Source organism: Delphinapterus leucas, chromosome 7 (genome assembly GCF_059928025.1).
Source record: "Delphinapterus leucas isolate spDelLeu-1000000601 "Yukka" chromosome 7, BTC_Dleu_Yukka2, whole genome shotgun sequence".
In the NCBI taxonomy this organism is placed as follows: Eukaryota; Metazoa; Chordata; class Mammalia; order Artiodactyla; family Monodontidae; genus Delphinapterus; species Delphinapterus leucas.
This window is the reverse complement of record NC_143135.1, coordinates 23,340,287-23,355,679: the sequence shown is the minus strand read 5'-3', so window position 1 is coordinate 23,355,679 and position 15,393 is coordinate 23,340,287. Positions and strand designations below refer to the sequence as shown.

The following is a 15,393-nucleotide window of genomic DNA, read 5'->3' as shown; positions in this document are numbered from 1 at the left end:
ACAAAATGCTTAGCGCAGTTCCAGACATTTAATAAGAGCTCACAAAACATTAATTTTACATGATGTATACTTTTAATATCACTATTAATCTTATCAAGTCAATTCATATACATTTTTGGCAGCTCCTAGGTAGAACATCCAAACATGCCTGCTTAAGCTACTCTCTACCCTGAAAACATTAACCCTATTTATAGCCCAATTCCTATGGCAGCACACCCAACTAAACAGCTGAGTTATTTGTTCATCATGCAGTTGTAGTCTACTTTGTTGCTTTTCAACTATACTTTCCATCCCTCCTGGTCTGTGCTCTGAGCCATGCACCCAACACCCCTGATCAATTGTTAAATTCCAAAGAGCACTAAAGTCTTGGAGAGGAATGCTTTGAATACTCACTTATCTCATGGCCCAGAAGAATCTGCCTTATTGGCAAGTAGAGGGACCAAAGGTAATGGTGGTGGTGATGATGATGGTAGCTGACTTTTATTTGTATAGGAATCTACCTTATAGATATTACCTCTATATCCTCATTTAATCCTCACCACAACTCTACAAGAAGGACTATTATCCACATTTAAGAGATGGAAACACTGAGGCCCAAAGAGAATAAGTGGCTTCCCAAAGTCACACACCCTAGTAGAGTCACAGAACCATATTTGGACACAGGCAACGTGAATCCAGAATCCCCGTACAGATGAACTGGTTTGCAAGGCAGAAATAGAGACACAGATGTAGAGAACGAACATATGGACACCAAGGGGGGAAAACAGGGGCCGGGTGGTGGTGCTGGTATGAATTGGGAGATTGGGATTGACATGTATACACTAATATGTATAAAATAGATAATAAGAACCTGCTGTATAAAAATAAATAAATAGATAAAATTAAACTAAAAAGGATCCACTGTCTGCCATGTGATGTAAAGCACCCAGGAGCCAGGCAGTCCCGATTTTGAATCTAGCTCAGCCACATATGAACGGTGTGACCTGGGTGACTTCCCCAACCAGAATTTTTCTCATCCAGTCAAAATACCTACTTTACAAAATTTGGGGAAGATAATGCCAGTTCCTGATCCACAGCTCATACACATTATGTGCTGTCTCCTTCCCCTTTTGGAGATAAGCATCACTCATATCCCATCACGGGGACAAAAGCACAAAATACTATGCTCAAGGGTTAATTACTTTTCCAGCTTAATAAAGCCATTTCCACTCAAATGAGTGATACAAGTTCACAAACTCCCCCTTCCTCAACCCTTGGCTTTCTTTGACACCAAACCCCACTCTTCTGAGCAGTCACTGAACCAAGTTTGGGGAATAGCATTTCTGGGTGAGCTTTCTCCAAATGTGCACAATGCTCATGTCTCTTCCATACGCTCAGGTCTCTTTGAATTTGAAAAGGAACTCTAGCCAATGGAAATAGTCACCAGGACAGTAATGGATGGAAGACAGAGTTGGGTGAAATCAAAGCAGACTAATGTTTGATGCCCAAATCAACATGCAAAGGGCCCTGGACTTAGGGCTAAAACCCTAACCCAAGTATTCTAACTCTTTCACTTCTTACCTGAGCATGAAATATGGAATGAGGCTAATTCCAGCTTCACAAGGAGTTGCGAGGGTTAAGTGAAATGAGAGACACAATGGGAATGCCTTAAATGCTCATTAAAGACTGCAGGAGCACATAAGCCTGAAAATGGCTAAGTGGAAATAAGAGAAGAATGTGGACTCTAATACTTGCTGAGTTCTTTGTTAGTTCATTGATTCATTCAACAGGTACATAACAAGCATCTTAGTGTGTGCACTATGCCAGGTGTCCAAGCAGTAAAGAGCAAGAAAAGACCCTTTCTTTGTTCTCTTTTCTGGTAGAACCCACACTCTCTTTACCTGTCTGTATCCCCCACTAGAGCAAGATAAATATTCTAATAGGAATAAGTGCTGCGTGTTCTTGGGTTTTGTAGGCAGGACAGTTTATCTACACTTGGGCCCCAGCAAAGGCTTGAATAGAAGTGTTTTGAGTCAGGCGCTAAGGGTGGGTCTGAGATAATGAGCTAGAGAGAAGAGAGAACTAATACGTGTGAAATCTAAGAGGTGGGCGCCCTCAGGAGTGTTGAGGATGACTAGCGAGTACAGCGAGAGGCAGAAAGTAAGGACTGACTAAATCACGTATAGCCTTATCGGTCAAGTGCAGGAGTTAGAACTTCATCCCGTGTGTGACGAGGAGCCATGGAAGGGAAGGATCACGCTTGTTCCATTGTAAAAGATGGCAAGACTGAAAGATCAAAATCCACTTAGTGAAGATGTGGGGAATATGGACAAAGATGAATTTGAGAGACATTTAGGAGACAGAATTACAGGACTTGAGGACTGATTGGTTATAGAGAATAAAAAAGAAAAAGAGTGAAGAATTCCTCCCAAGTTTCTGGTTTGGACAACCAGTGGACAGGACTACCACATGTAGGGGACACAACTGGTTGGGGTGAGAAAGGTTCTGGTATCATGTCCCGCAAGTGGTTGGGAATACGGACTAAAGGTCAGGAGAGACAGCTGAGCTACAGGTAGGAAATTGGGAGTCAACACATAGAGAGGCCATGGATGGGAGCCAAGGCAGGTTCAGTTCATCCTTGGGGAGAAGCAGAGTGAGACAAGCAGGCAATCTAGTCTAGAACGCTGAGGGACACCAATGTTTAAGGACTGGGCAAAGGAGTAAGAGCCTGCAAAGGTGGCAGGAAACTAGAAGAGCCTGGGGGAAGAGTGTTTCAAAAATAGAGGCGTGAAGGACAATACCCATGATTGCCTGGAGGTCGGGTGAGATAAGGGAAACCAGTGTCTCTTGGTTTCAGCAAGGAAGAGGCCATGATTGACCTGGCAAGGGTAGTTTCGATACGGAGGCAGGGACAACAGAAGCCTGCTTGCCATCACTAGAAACTTGAACGAGAGATGAGAAAGAGGGCATTACTATGTAGAATCAACTTATTCAAGAAGACTGACTGAGACGGCGAGGAGACAGAATGGTAGACAGAGGCAGACAGAAGACAGAAATTTCAGTTTGCTTTTGAGGCCACCAGGGGAATATCTGACCAACTCTGGGGAAGTCCGATTCTGGCCAAAAGCAGGATATGGGGATTTATGGTTCACATGTGGAAAATTTCTCCACAGGCAAATACTTTCATTTTCTCTCCCAACAGCCCTGACCCGTTCATGAAACCCTGCTGACCTCCGGAGTTTTTAGGCTGCTTGGTAAGAAGAATTTTAGAGTGCTTGCTGTTATTCTTGGGTCTGGATGTGGTGTGTCAGGACCTTGAGAAGGGGACAGAGGTGAAGGCAGAATCTTTAATTGAATGAATTCACTACAGATGACATAGCTATTCTTTGGGGACTACCAGGAATCAAAACCAAGAGGGGAGCTTGACGAAGCCCCATCATGCGGCGGCGCCGGGTCTGGTACCCTGGAAGAAAAGCATTTGCCAAGGTGCTCTCTCTCCTTCTCCTTCTTTCAGTCTAAATCTTCTGGCAGGAAGACGGTGGGATTGTCTGGAAGTCCTGCTCACAGACGAACAGAACCAAGGGGGCAGGGTCACTCAAGACTCATCTGGTCCCTGCTATTGGAGTGAACCACATGAAATTACCATCTTAATGAGTCCAGAAAGGCCGACTATTGGCAATTTCATGTGAGTCAGCTTAATATTCATGGAAACAGATCACTGTGTCTGCCTCTCAGAATGCAGGGTGCACAGTGTGGCAGGTGGGTCGCCTGAGGCCCCAGACCTTGAGAAGGCTGGCACGGTTCCGGGCAGCTGAGAGCTCAAACCACATGGGATTAGGGAAGGGAAGAAGGACCCACAGAAGCATGGGTTAAGAGTGTGAATTTTGGACTCAAGCCTGGATTGCAATCCTGGCTCCAGCAGGATTAGCTGGGAAAACAGCTTTTTCCACTCAGTTTTCTCATTTGTGAAACACGGAAAGTAATGCCCACCTGCAAGCATGTGGAGAAGGTAACAACGGCTAACCCATATGGAGCGCCTGTCCTCTGAGAGGTCCTCAGCCAAACTCTGCCTATAAAAGGCTTCACAGGGCGCCTGACCCAAACTCAGCGCTCAACCTTAACTGCTCACCGCCATCATCATCGTTAGTCCAAGAGAAAAGGGGAGCAAATCACTTCCTATCTTACTCCTCCATCACGTCTTATACGTTCCTCTTCTGCACATAGCACTGTGGGGATTTTTTGACCACATCTATCCCCATTACTAGACTACTAGCCCTTTGAGAGTTGATACCATATTCGTTTATGACATGGGCAGGACCTGGGGGAAGGAGGTAGGCAGGCATCTGAAGGACGCAGGGTGGGGATGGATCATTATTTAAGAGGTGGCAGCAGATTAACTCTAGAAAGAGAACTCTCTTTTGTTTAGCGAACATCCAGTTGGATATTTTGGTGGTGACAAGTTAGGATGCAGGACAAGATCCAGAAGAAGGAGGAGAGAGACACCGAGAGACGCCAGATTCCCTTGCAGAGGAGAATGAGAGAGGTGTCTTGAAAGCTGGGGGAAGACACAGAGGAGGAGAGCCAGGAAGCCCAGCGAGGCAGGCAGAGACTGGAACTAAACAGGTGTAGGGAGAGGTTCCCCATGGTGGGGGACACTAAAGGATTTTTTTTTAAAGAAAATAAATGCCTATCATTAACATTTTACTTTCTGTAAATTAGTATTAGCAGTGATTACTTCAGAGAAACAAGACCTGAAATTATAGGGGCGGAAAAATTTTCCCTTCTTCCCTTCTAGATTCTTTGGCCGGTCTAATAATTATATTGAAAATTTAATTTTGTACATATACAATTGCTTCTCGGCCTTATGGCTAAGATCAAGTGTAATTTTGTACATATAGGAAAATTTAATTTTGTACATACCTGAGCCTTATAAAAATAGAAGACTCAAAAGCAGTCAGGCAGTTGAGGTTTATATGCCATCCTAAGCTAAGGAAGGGGATAAGGGTCTGGGGCTTGAAAGTGGGGGAAAAACAATTCACAGGAAGAGCAAATATTTGGTAAAAAAATGTTTGCCCTGCCACGCAGGTAAGTGTCTCCGGTGAAAAAGTTCTCTCTGGTAATAGCATTCTTCCTGGTATAGGCCTCCTTTCTAAATTCTTGTAGGCAGTTAAGGGGAGGTAAAAAGCTTGTCTTGAGTCTGCTGGGTCTTGATTGCTTTCAGCTTAAAATAACCCACATGCCAACTGGCATTTTGCGGGGAGTCGCATATTCTGCTCCTTTTCAAGATTCAGTTGTAGGTGATGGGAGACTTCTCTTTCTCATTTTATAACTCTCCCGAGCTTGGTCCCTCCTCTCCCTTCCAGGAGCACATATTTCTTTTGTGAGCATTAAAACGTGATTTCGCTGTGTGGAACTATCGCCCCGCCTCCACCCCACCCCCCTGATGGGCAATTACACTGTGTTGAGTCAGGGACACTTTAGCAGGGGAAGAAAAGACTTAGTCGAAAAGGATAAGGATGTCATGCTAAGGATGACAGAGAAAGAAGATGAGGTAAGATGCAGGAAAAAGGAGAAATCAGTGGAAATAGGAAATCAAAGCAAAAGGCTTAAACATGAGCCCCTAGACTCTTCAGAGATAGGGTAGATGTAGGGATTGGTGTTCTTTTCCACCAGACATGGAATGAGGGTTAAATCAGTTATGTGTGTCTTAAATAAGAGAACAAGAACCCAGATGGGCAAGCCTGGAACATCTAAGGAGTAGCTAGATCGTCTGACTTTGAATCCCAGTTCAGCCCTTTAATATCTACTAAACTGAGATAAGTTTCTTGGCTCTGAGCCTCAGTTTTCTCAACTGTAAAACAGGGATAATATTACTAGCTGCCTCATAATTTGCTGCAACTTTTTAAACAAGTCTATGTCAAGTGCTTAGAACAATGTCTGACAATGAAGGGGCACTCACTGAGTATTAGTTGTCAGAGTCCTGGGTCCTTCTGATCTAGTTTCATTGAATGGATGCACACGATGTCAACCAGTGCTCAAAAAAGAGTAGAGATGCTCATATACTACAGTCAGGAATATACTGCTGCTCCCTACTTCTGGTCCATTGCTTCTGGAAGTCAGGTCCCTGGACCGATCATCAGTATCCCCTGGGAACCTGTTAGAAAAGCTACTTCTTGGGCCCCTCCCCAGATCTCCTGAATCTCCAGGAGGTTTTGGTGCACGCTCGAGTTTGAGAACCAATGCTCCATTCCATCCTGGGAGGCTAATGAGGGAGCCTCTGAGTGCCCACTGCAGGGTGGAGGCTCCCTCAGGCTTCCTTATAAGTGCCATCTCAAGTATACCCCCTCATGAGCAAATATGTCCCCAGGAACAATCTCACTATAGCAGTCCCATGTGACAAGTGGGCCGTAGATCCACTTGGCTTTCCTTTTCCCAGACCCAGTTATTTATCATCTCTTCCTGGTATTGGCCCACAGTTCTCCTTCCATCCTGAATCCTTCAGAGAGAGAGGGGTGTCACAAGATCTCATAAGTACCTGCCAAGGACTCCTGTTACAAAGGGCTTCTTAGATTCTGGGGAAGGTTCTGTTTTTACCAGCCCCACCCATCCGGTGTTCTAGGACTGGATACTTTTCAGGGCTCAGAATCTTGGTTTCCACCATGACATTTACAGAGCAGCTAAGCCTGTTCATTGAAAAACGTCCAGGGCTCGGCGGGCAGTAATGAGGCTGGCTGATCTCCAGCAGTTGGCAAACACCATGGCACATTAAATGTCACTGCGGGCTTTGTTTGGTTTTAAATTGAAAAGTTGAAAGCTTACAAATTGAAAGCTTACAAACCTTGCCTGGGGAGGAAAAGAAATGCCCCCCTGTTCTTTGTCTCTGCTCTCCCCCCACAGACTACATGTCACCAGGGAATCCCTGCACCCCCTCTCTCAACTCATCCCCCTGCCCCACTCACACGCTGATGGGCACCCAACAGCCACGGCGCCCATGACCAAGAGCGTGTTTCCAGAACTCCTCTTGCTGGTGACAAAGAATGTGGAACCATTCCTAATTCAAAGCAGATCTGACCTAGCTACAGACCCCTATGCACACTTTCCCAGGATCCTCTACCCTCCCTTCTTCTTTTCTTCTGAAAAGGAACGTTCATGCTTACTTGTATACAAACATCCATCACCAGCAGAAGCCTAGTCTGGGTCTTAAAACTAGAAGGGCACTCAAGGGCGTGGGGTCTAGACTGTGCTTTCAAGCTGGTAAGTTACTGTTCCCATTGTGCACACGACACAGCTGAATCCAGAGAGTAAGTAACTCGCCCACAGCCCCACAGCGACTAGGTGCAGAGCTCAGACCCAGGGCTCCTGCCTCTGCCTTTCTTCCCTTGTTCACGGCGCCTCTTTCCATCTGAGATCAGACCCCAGAACTAGAGGCGAGCCTTCAATCACTCTTCCCTTTCCAGCTGCAGCCTGGGGTAGAGTTTTCTCAAATGCAATTTCATCAATAGAGTTAATCCAAATGTATCATCATTTTCTTGTTGTTCAGCCAACTCCCTTCTGCTAGCACATTTCAGCCCTGGAGTTAAGATGCCCTGCTCTGGGTGCAAGTGTGAGCATGTGAGCGCCCATTCGCTAACATTTAGGTCAGGAGGAGACAGGGTCTTGAATGTTTCATGAGGTGTCTCTCCTCCAACAGGCTTGGAAGCACATGACTGTCAGAAAGACAGGGCCCACAGTGAATGACCTGGGGGGGTGGGGCTGGAGGACTTGAATTCTAAGAGTGGCTGAGACCTTGATTGTATCCCATTTGTCCCCACTTAACCTGTTTGTTTTGTTTTGTTTTAGTCCTGGGAGAGGGGAAAAACCAGGCCAGACAAAAAACTCTCTGATTAGCATGTAGAACCGGGGGTAACCCGAATCGGTCTGTTTTCCCCAACATCTCTGACTCTGGACCCCTCTGTTCCTCCTCCCCACTGTTAGATCTGCTGGGTACCAACTAGGATGCTGTGTGCGGTGGCGTGAAGGGCCCTGACCTGGCCGCACAAGCTCCCCTGTGCCTTTTGATGCCCAGTTTCCTCATCTGTTAAACACACCATAGTGATCTTTAAGGATTAACTTTAAACTGATGTAAAGAGCATGGATGGGGAGGGGGAAGGGTAAGCTGTGACAAAGCGAGAGAGAGGCATGGACATATATACACTACCAAACGTAAAATAGAGAGCTAGTGGGAAGCAGCCCCAAAGCACAGGGAGATCAGCTCGGTGCTTTGTGACCGCCTAGAGGGGTGGGATAGGGAGGGAGGGAGGGAGGGAGATGCAAGAGGGAAGAGATATGGGGATATATGTATATGTATAACTGATTCACTTTATTATAAAGCAGAAACTAACACACCATTGTAAAGCAATTATACTCCAATAAAGATGTTAAAAAAAAAAAAAAAGAGCAGGTGGTACCACGAAATATCTGCTCCTTTCCTTCATTCCTGATAACACAAGTACATTTTTCCACTGAAATGCATTTGCATTATAATGGAGGCAGCATTTATAATAATAACTGTTAAAGAGATGAATCTCTAATGGTGGATTTCAAGCCTCAGCAACGAGCCCAAGAAGAGAATAGGCAACGTAATTGGAGCAGGCAAAGGACCCTCGATGACAACGAAAATTCAAGGGGCAAAGAGGCAGGGGGCTCAGTAAGCCAAAGCCACAAGGGAAGCAGCTGGGACTTTAATAGCTTCCTCTGTCTTTCTTCATGTGTAGAAAGGCCCCTGGTTATCACGCAGCAGCTCTGTGGGTGACTTTTAGCATGCATTTATTGAGCTCCTGCTGTGTGCTCTGTCCCCAAGCGGTTGCCACCGTCTTCATTTCCTCTTTGTCCTCCTCCTAACCAAATCCAACCCCACCCCTTTGTCTCCATCCTATTCCCTCCAAATCCTTCCACGATTCACCGCCACCGAATCTCAGCTGCCCCCATGACTGCCCCGTCTGAATGGACCTCATGAGAAAGATTGCCCCTTGGGGCCAGCGTAGGGCACAGAGAGCAACCAAGGTGGCGCTGAGGACCCCGCCACCCCCGCCTGAGAGAGACAGGCAGGGACAGATAAGAGTCATTTCCTTTGCTCGTCACCTTCCCACTAAAGGCATTTCCAGAGCATTTCTCTGGTGACGGAAGAACCAGTCAGGAAGATCCGTGCCCTTCCTCGCAGCCCTCCTGAGTTGAACAGGTTCAGTGCACTTCTCAGTTCTAACCTAAACTTCAACAGCAAGCAAGCTTTCTGGAAAGACCAGGCTTCCTTCTAGCCTTCCCAGATGTCCTTCTTCCCTTCAGTCACGTGCACGTTTCTCTCTTTGGAAGGGTGGTTGTAGAAGAGTGGAACTTGTTTTAGCATTGAGGAAACTCAAGTCCATAAAATGTGGCTTCTGGCTCTTAAAATCTTTGTCAGTAAATGTCAGAAAGATTGCTAATGGAATGTAGGGTAATAAAAAGAAAATAAGTGTGAGCACTTTGGCCTTGGATCTCTGCACTTGTTACTCCAAGCCTCTGACTTTGAAGCCAATGGCATCCCCCAGCTCCTGTCACTTAGCTCCAGTGCTGGACCGGAAGTATCAGTGTACATCCCATAGAATATCAGAGCCCCAGTGAGACCTTAGCAAGAATTGATTCCAACCTCCTTTTGGGGGACCATCTGGCTAGACTGACCCACCTTTGGGAATGGGCTGAGAGTCCCACACTAGGACAATGCCCTTCACTGGGAAAGGGAGCTGGGCTATGTATACACTGTCAAGTTCAAGCATCTCTGCATGGCCTCAAGGCTGTCCATCTTGCCTCACCTCTTACCACTCCTTGCCTTACACTTTGTGCTCCAACAATATCAAACCACTCATAGGTCCCCATACGATTTGTTGCCTCAGTGCCTTTGTGTGGGCTGGCCTTGACCAGAATGTCCTATTTTCCCCCCCACTTATGGACACCTGGGTAACTTCTACTTACCCGTTATGATCCAGCTCAGCTATCACTGCCTTTAGAAGCTTGAATAGGGCCATGATTATGAATTGGTGGCCTCCAAAGCCAAGCAGACATAGGGCCAAATCTCTACTCATTCTCCCTAAACCTCAGGCTTCTTATCTATAAAATGGCAGTTGTTAGAGGCAGCAGTGAAGGGCTCCATGCCGCAGCTGGCACATAGTAGGCCCTCAAATTCAGCAGCCATCTTCCTTGTTTTCTGACTTCTCCACTCTGCCCTTCCATCCTAGACTGGGATGTGTGTCTGTCTCTATCGCTATTCTTCTATGTGTGTGCTCTTTTAAAATCTACTTTGTTGTAGTGTAATTTACATACAATAAAATGTATCCATTTTAAGCGTGTGGTATGGTGAGTTTTGACAAATGTGGACACCTGTGCATACCTGTGTACATGGAACATTTCTATCCCTCCTAAAGCTTTCTTTGTGCCCTTCCCAGTCAATCCTCATGCCTCTACTTCTGGGCCCAGGCAACCATGATCTCTTTCTATTGCTAGAGATTATACTGTCTTTCCTAGAGCATCATATAAATGGAATCATACAGTATATATTCCTTTGTGCTTCGTTCACTCAGCATAGTGCTTTGAGGTCCTTTGCCTGCTTTGGTATGGGTCCCTTATAGCACAGGCTCCGGATGTGCAGGCTCAGCGGCCATGGCTCACGGGCCCAGCCGCTCCGCCGCATGTGGGATCTTCCCGGACCGGGGCATGAACCCGTGTCCCCTGCATCGGCAGGCGGACTCTCAACCACTGCGCCACCGGGGAAGCCCCGCTTATAGCTTTGCTTTTAACTTTGTCTTATAATTTACCTGCTTCCTCCACTAGACTCTGAAGCCCTCAAAGATTCTTTTCCTTTTCTGGTTCCCAAATAAGCACTCAGCAAATGTTGGAAGGAAGAAAAGAGGAAGGAAACAGGGGAGTTCTCATGGGGATTGGTGAAGATCTTGGCTGCAGCCCTGCATCCTGTCCACCCCTGGGAGGCAGGGTTCACACCCCCAGCAGAAGCACACACACACACACACTTACAGCAGCCAGTCCACAGCCACCAGCAGGCTGATGTCCTCGGTCGGCAAGCCCACAGCCGTCAGAATGAGGAGCATGGTGACGAGCCCGGCACTGGGGATACTGGCTGCACCAACGCTGGCCAGCGTGGCCGTGAGGCTGTGAGAACAGAAAAGGCCAGGTCAAGGGAAGAGAAAGTGGTCTTGGCAAAACCATCCCTGGCAGGCAATTCTCGGCTCTAATTTCTCCCGGCAGTCATAAAATCCCCTTTTCCTCCCAAGGAATAAAGAAATCTGGAGTACCAAGACCCAGGAAATAGGGTCTATTTGGATTCTGCTTAACCTTGGTGGAAGCTTATAAATTCATGGATGAGAGTCTTACCCCCATCATGACATGCAGTTCACTGAATATATCACAGGGCTCAAACAAGGTAAGCGTGGCTCTAAAAGCAGGCAAGGGAATATTAAAGAAGAAAAACAAGTCACCCTTAATCCTTCCACAGGAACACCACAGCATTCATTTCTGCTTACCCCTTTACGTCTCTGTGAGAAGCAGAGACTTCTAGTCTGCGTGGCAAGAGTCTGAGAAGGTTGCCAATGTTAACATGAGAACTCGTAACAGCGAGTATACAGACTCAACTGAGTGGACATCGGGAGAACAAATCAAAAGAAATCCAAAGGGCATTAAGGTTCAGATGCCTGGACGTTTCACCATGGGCTGGAAAATACATTATTCAGAAAGAGGGTGCCAAGAAATGACAATAAAATAACAGGAGGCTTTCCTTCTGAAGCATCTCATCCCTTGCTTTCCAAGCAATGCCTAGGGCATACCCAGCACCATTTTGAAGTCATCTCCGGAAGAGGGTTTAATCTAGGGTTCAAGGGCCCTGTCTAGACACCAGAGGGCCTCTGTGGTCCAGCAAAGAGCAGTGACTTTTTCTCCTCTTTTCTGGATGTTAATTATAAAAGCTATCATCATTTCTAAATGGAAGGAGGCTTATGAAAACATGGATTTGCAACTTGCTTTTCTAGCTGCTGAAAAGAAAAAAGGGGCTGCTTTCTTTGTGGTTATATGATTCCAGAATTTTTTTGGTAGGTCTTCGGGCTTGAAACTAAGAATCAGACTCCCAAACTGGTTTGCCAACTGGTGTGTCCAAGCACAGAATCCTGGTCTTACAGTCAAGAGGAACCCAAATTTACCTACTCTTACATATGAGGAAAGAAAGGTCCTGGGAGGTTTTGTGTTTTGCACTGGTTTTTCCACATTGCCATCCTTCCCCTAGGTGGGATCTAGAACCCATCTTTGCTTTTCCCCTGCTCCATTAACGTGGAGTTGTTGTCAGGGTTTAAAGAACTCCATTTTGGTGGGAGATCCATCTAGGTCATAGGAGGTAGTAGTGTGTAGTGGTTATCAGTGAAGGTTCTAGAGTTGAATGACCTAGGTTCAAATCCCAACTCTGCCACTTAACCACATGACTTTGGGCAACTTACTTAACCTCTTTGTGCCTTGATTTTCTTATCTGTAGAAAAGAAGATAACAATGGTGTCTCACTTGTAGAGGCATCAGGAGCTCAGAAATAAAGCACTTAGAAGAGGCCAGCACATTGCAACCGGAGTTGCTTTGCAATGAAAACATCCCTAGTCCTGAGAGTTGGCAGGTGGGAATTCTCAGTCATTTTCCCAAGATGGATAGAACACCAGGGAAGGGGAGCTTCCCAAGTTCCAATGATCCTGGCCTAGGCAATTTTGTTTACATCTGTTGCTTCTGTTACATGAGTCACTCTTACACATCCCTGTGTACTGTGGCCACATTGTCTTGTTACCCCTTGGTTGTGTGAGACAAAATCCTATAAAGAAATCTTCCTGGTGGCTGGTTCTCTTTCTGTTCCTCCATCCCAATTATACCCTCACCTGACCACAGGTGGAGTGTCTGGGGCATTGTAAGTCCTGTAAAATCTCCCTGGGCGGTGATCTCCCCCTGTCCTTTTATCCCCTCCTGCTTTTCCTGTCCTCCCCTGACTCATTTCCCTATGGCTGGTTCTTGGATGTTGTACAAGTTACCACACACACATTAATCACAGCAGAATGTCACAGTAACCCTGCAAGGTACATACGGTAGTACCACTGATTGGAAGGGTGGAGAAACTTAGGGTCACACAGCTTGAACATGGTCTGCTGGGATTTGAACACTTGTCTGCTTGATTCCAATACCACACTGGCTTTTGATGTCCCTTGATTCCTCCTCACATTGAAAACGCTATGACTTAACGAATTTGCTGAGAATTCCTGGCCACTGTTCTCCTGCCTGCAGGGAAATGAAAAGATGAGGAATGTACTTGGAAGCACAGCAATGAAGCTGGACTTGGCTATATTTTTCTGACTAAATTGAAGACATTGAACTACATACACTCCATGGAGAGGGGGCGGTCCCCCCAGACACAGCCCTTGTGACATATACAGATATGGCAGATTCAGCTGAAGTTGCCAGGGGCACAAGTATTAAATACATTTGGCCAACTTTATCCTTTGTCCAGTGAAAATTCTCAGTCGTATCATTGTTAAAATAAAGGATAAATTTAAATAATTCAAGCACAGTCTCAACCACCTGGTCACTCCCTGGTACATCCTCCCACCTCTAAGTCCTCATCTAATGGTGTGAGCTTGATGCGAAGCATGGTTGCTTCATCAATGGGGAGAATTCAGGGCCATTAAGAAGCTCTATTTGTCTTTGAATTTTAAAGCAAGGGAGATTGGCAGTCTTACATGCAATCTGTTAGGACAGGACTTAGATGGCTTGATAATCTGACCCAAAGCATGTTTTCCACTGAGTAACATCATGGCACTCACTATATCATAGTCACATTTTTCTTTCATATCCTAGGAGTACTGTATTTTATTAAGCATCAGTAATAGTAATAATACTAGTAGCTAACATTTATTGACAGGTGACTATGCTCTCAGCCACACTAGAATATGTGATTATTGTACCCATTATACAGGAAACTGAGGCTCCCCTACAGTACTGCTATGGGCTGAGTTGTGTCCCCCCTGAATTCATTTGTTCAAGCCCTCACCTCCAGTGTGATGGTGTTTGGAGATACAGCCTTGGGAAGTAATTAGGTCATGAAGGTAGAGCCCTCATGATGGGATTAGTGCCCTTATAAGCAGAGATGTAAGAGAGCTCGCTCTCTCTCTCCATGCACCAAGGTAGGGCCATGTGAGCAAACACCTAGAAGGCAGTCATATGCAAGCCAGGAAGAGGACATTCACCAGGAGCTGAACCCACCGGCCCCTTAATCTTGGACTTCCCAGCCTCCAGAACTGTGAGAAGTAAACATCTGCTGTTTGAGCCATAGTCTATGGTATTTTGTTACAGCAGCCCGAGCTGACTGAGACAAGTACATACCTCATAGGATGGTTGTGAGGATTAGATAAATTAATATATGTAAGTAGGTGTGATCTTTAAGTTTGCAGAGAAGCGATGTGTTTTTAGTGACGTCTTGGAAAAGTATTCTTTCTGAATTTTTTTAAATGTTGAATACATATGGTAAAAATACCTTTAGTAAAAACAACAAAAAATATTTGCTGTTTATTTGTAATATAATGTTACACTATATTGAGGAATCTCTTCCTCCCTGTATTTCATCATTTTTGCCGTCACTCCTTGGAATGCTGAAGGGAACATATTTTAATGAAAGAGAAACTGGATCCAGAGTCAGTCGATGTTGGCCCCAGTGACAGCCCTGCTGGCTCGTTACTGATGGTATTACAGCCTCAGACAAACTACCATGCCCCTTCAAGCCTGTGCTTCCTCATCTATTAAACAATAGAAATAACTACCTTGCAATGTCACAGGACTGTTAAAAATCAAATAACATCAAACTTCTGAAGCAACTTCACATGGGCAATACACACATAAGGCATTAGTATAAGCCTGATTCCTTCTGAACCAATCTTCCCTTTGAGCCTGTCGGTAGTTCCTCTTCTCCTTTACTTCCCTCACCATTCTTCTAACTGGAGAACAGCAGTTCAAGTGGCCTCTGTGAAATGGAGTTAGCGTGTAAGGGGATAAGGTCAAAAGTTGTTTCAGTGCTTCACACCACCCATTTCACTCACCTTACGGTCACAATCTGGCCTCCATCTAGGATGACGCCATTCATCTGGGCTATAAAGATGGCGGCTACGGCTTCATAAAGGGCTGTACCGTCCATGTTAATGGTTGCTCCAACTGGTAGGACAAATCTGGTTACACGCTTATCAATCCCCAGATTTTCTTCTAGGCAACGGAAGGTGACGGGCAAAGTTCCGGCACTAAGGGGCAAAGAGAGAGAGAGAGACAAGAGTTATGTCCATTTTAGAGAAGCAAGACAAAGCACAAACCGAAATGCCACCACAAAGC

At 45.8% G+C, this 15,393-nt stretch overlaps 1 protein-coding gene across 1 annotated transcript in view; it reads right to left on the bottom strand.

Annotated features, from left to right (window-relative positions):
• Window positions 1-15,393, bottom strand: part of SLC1A2 (solute carrier family 1 member 2) — a 59,169-nt gene that overhangs the window by 15,999 nt on the left and 27,777 nt on the right. Inside the window, exons 7-8 of the mRNA XM_022583638.3 lie at window positions 15,111-15,305; window positions 11,020-11,154 (exon numbers count right to left, since the gene is read on the bottom strand). Coding sequence (XP_022439346.1) covers window positions 11,020-11,154; window positions 15,111-15,305 — 330 coding nt within the window. The remainder of the gene's footprint in view (window positions 1-11,019; window positions 11,155-15,110; window positions 15,306-15,393) is intronic.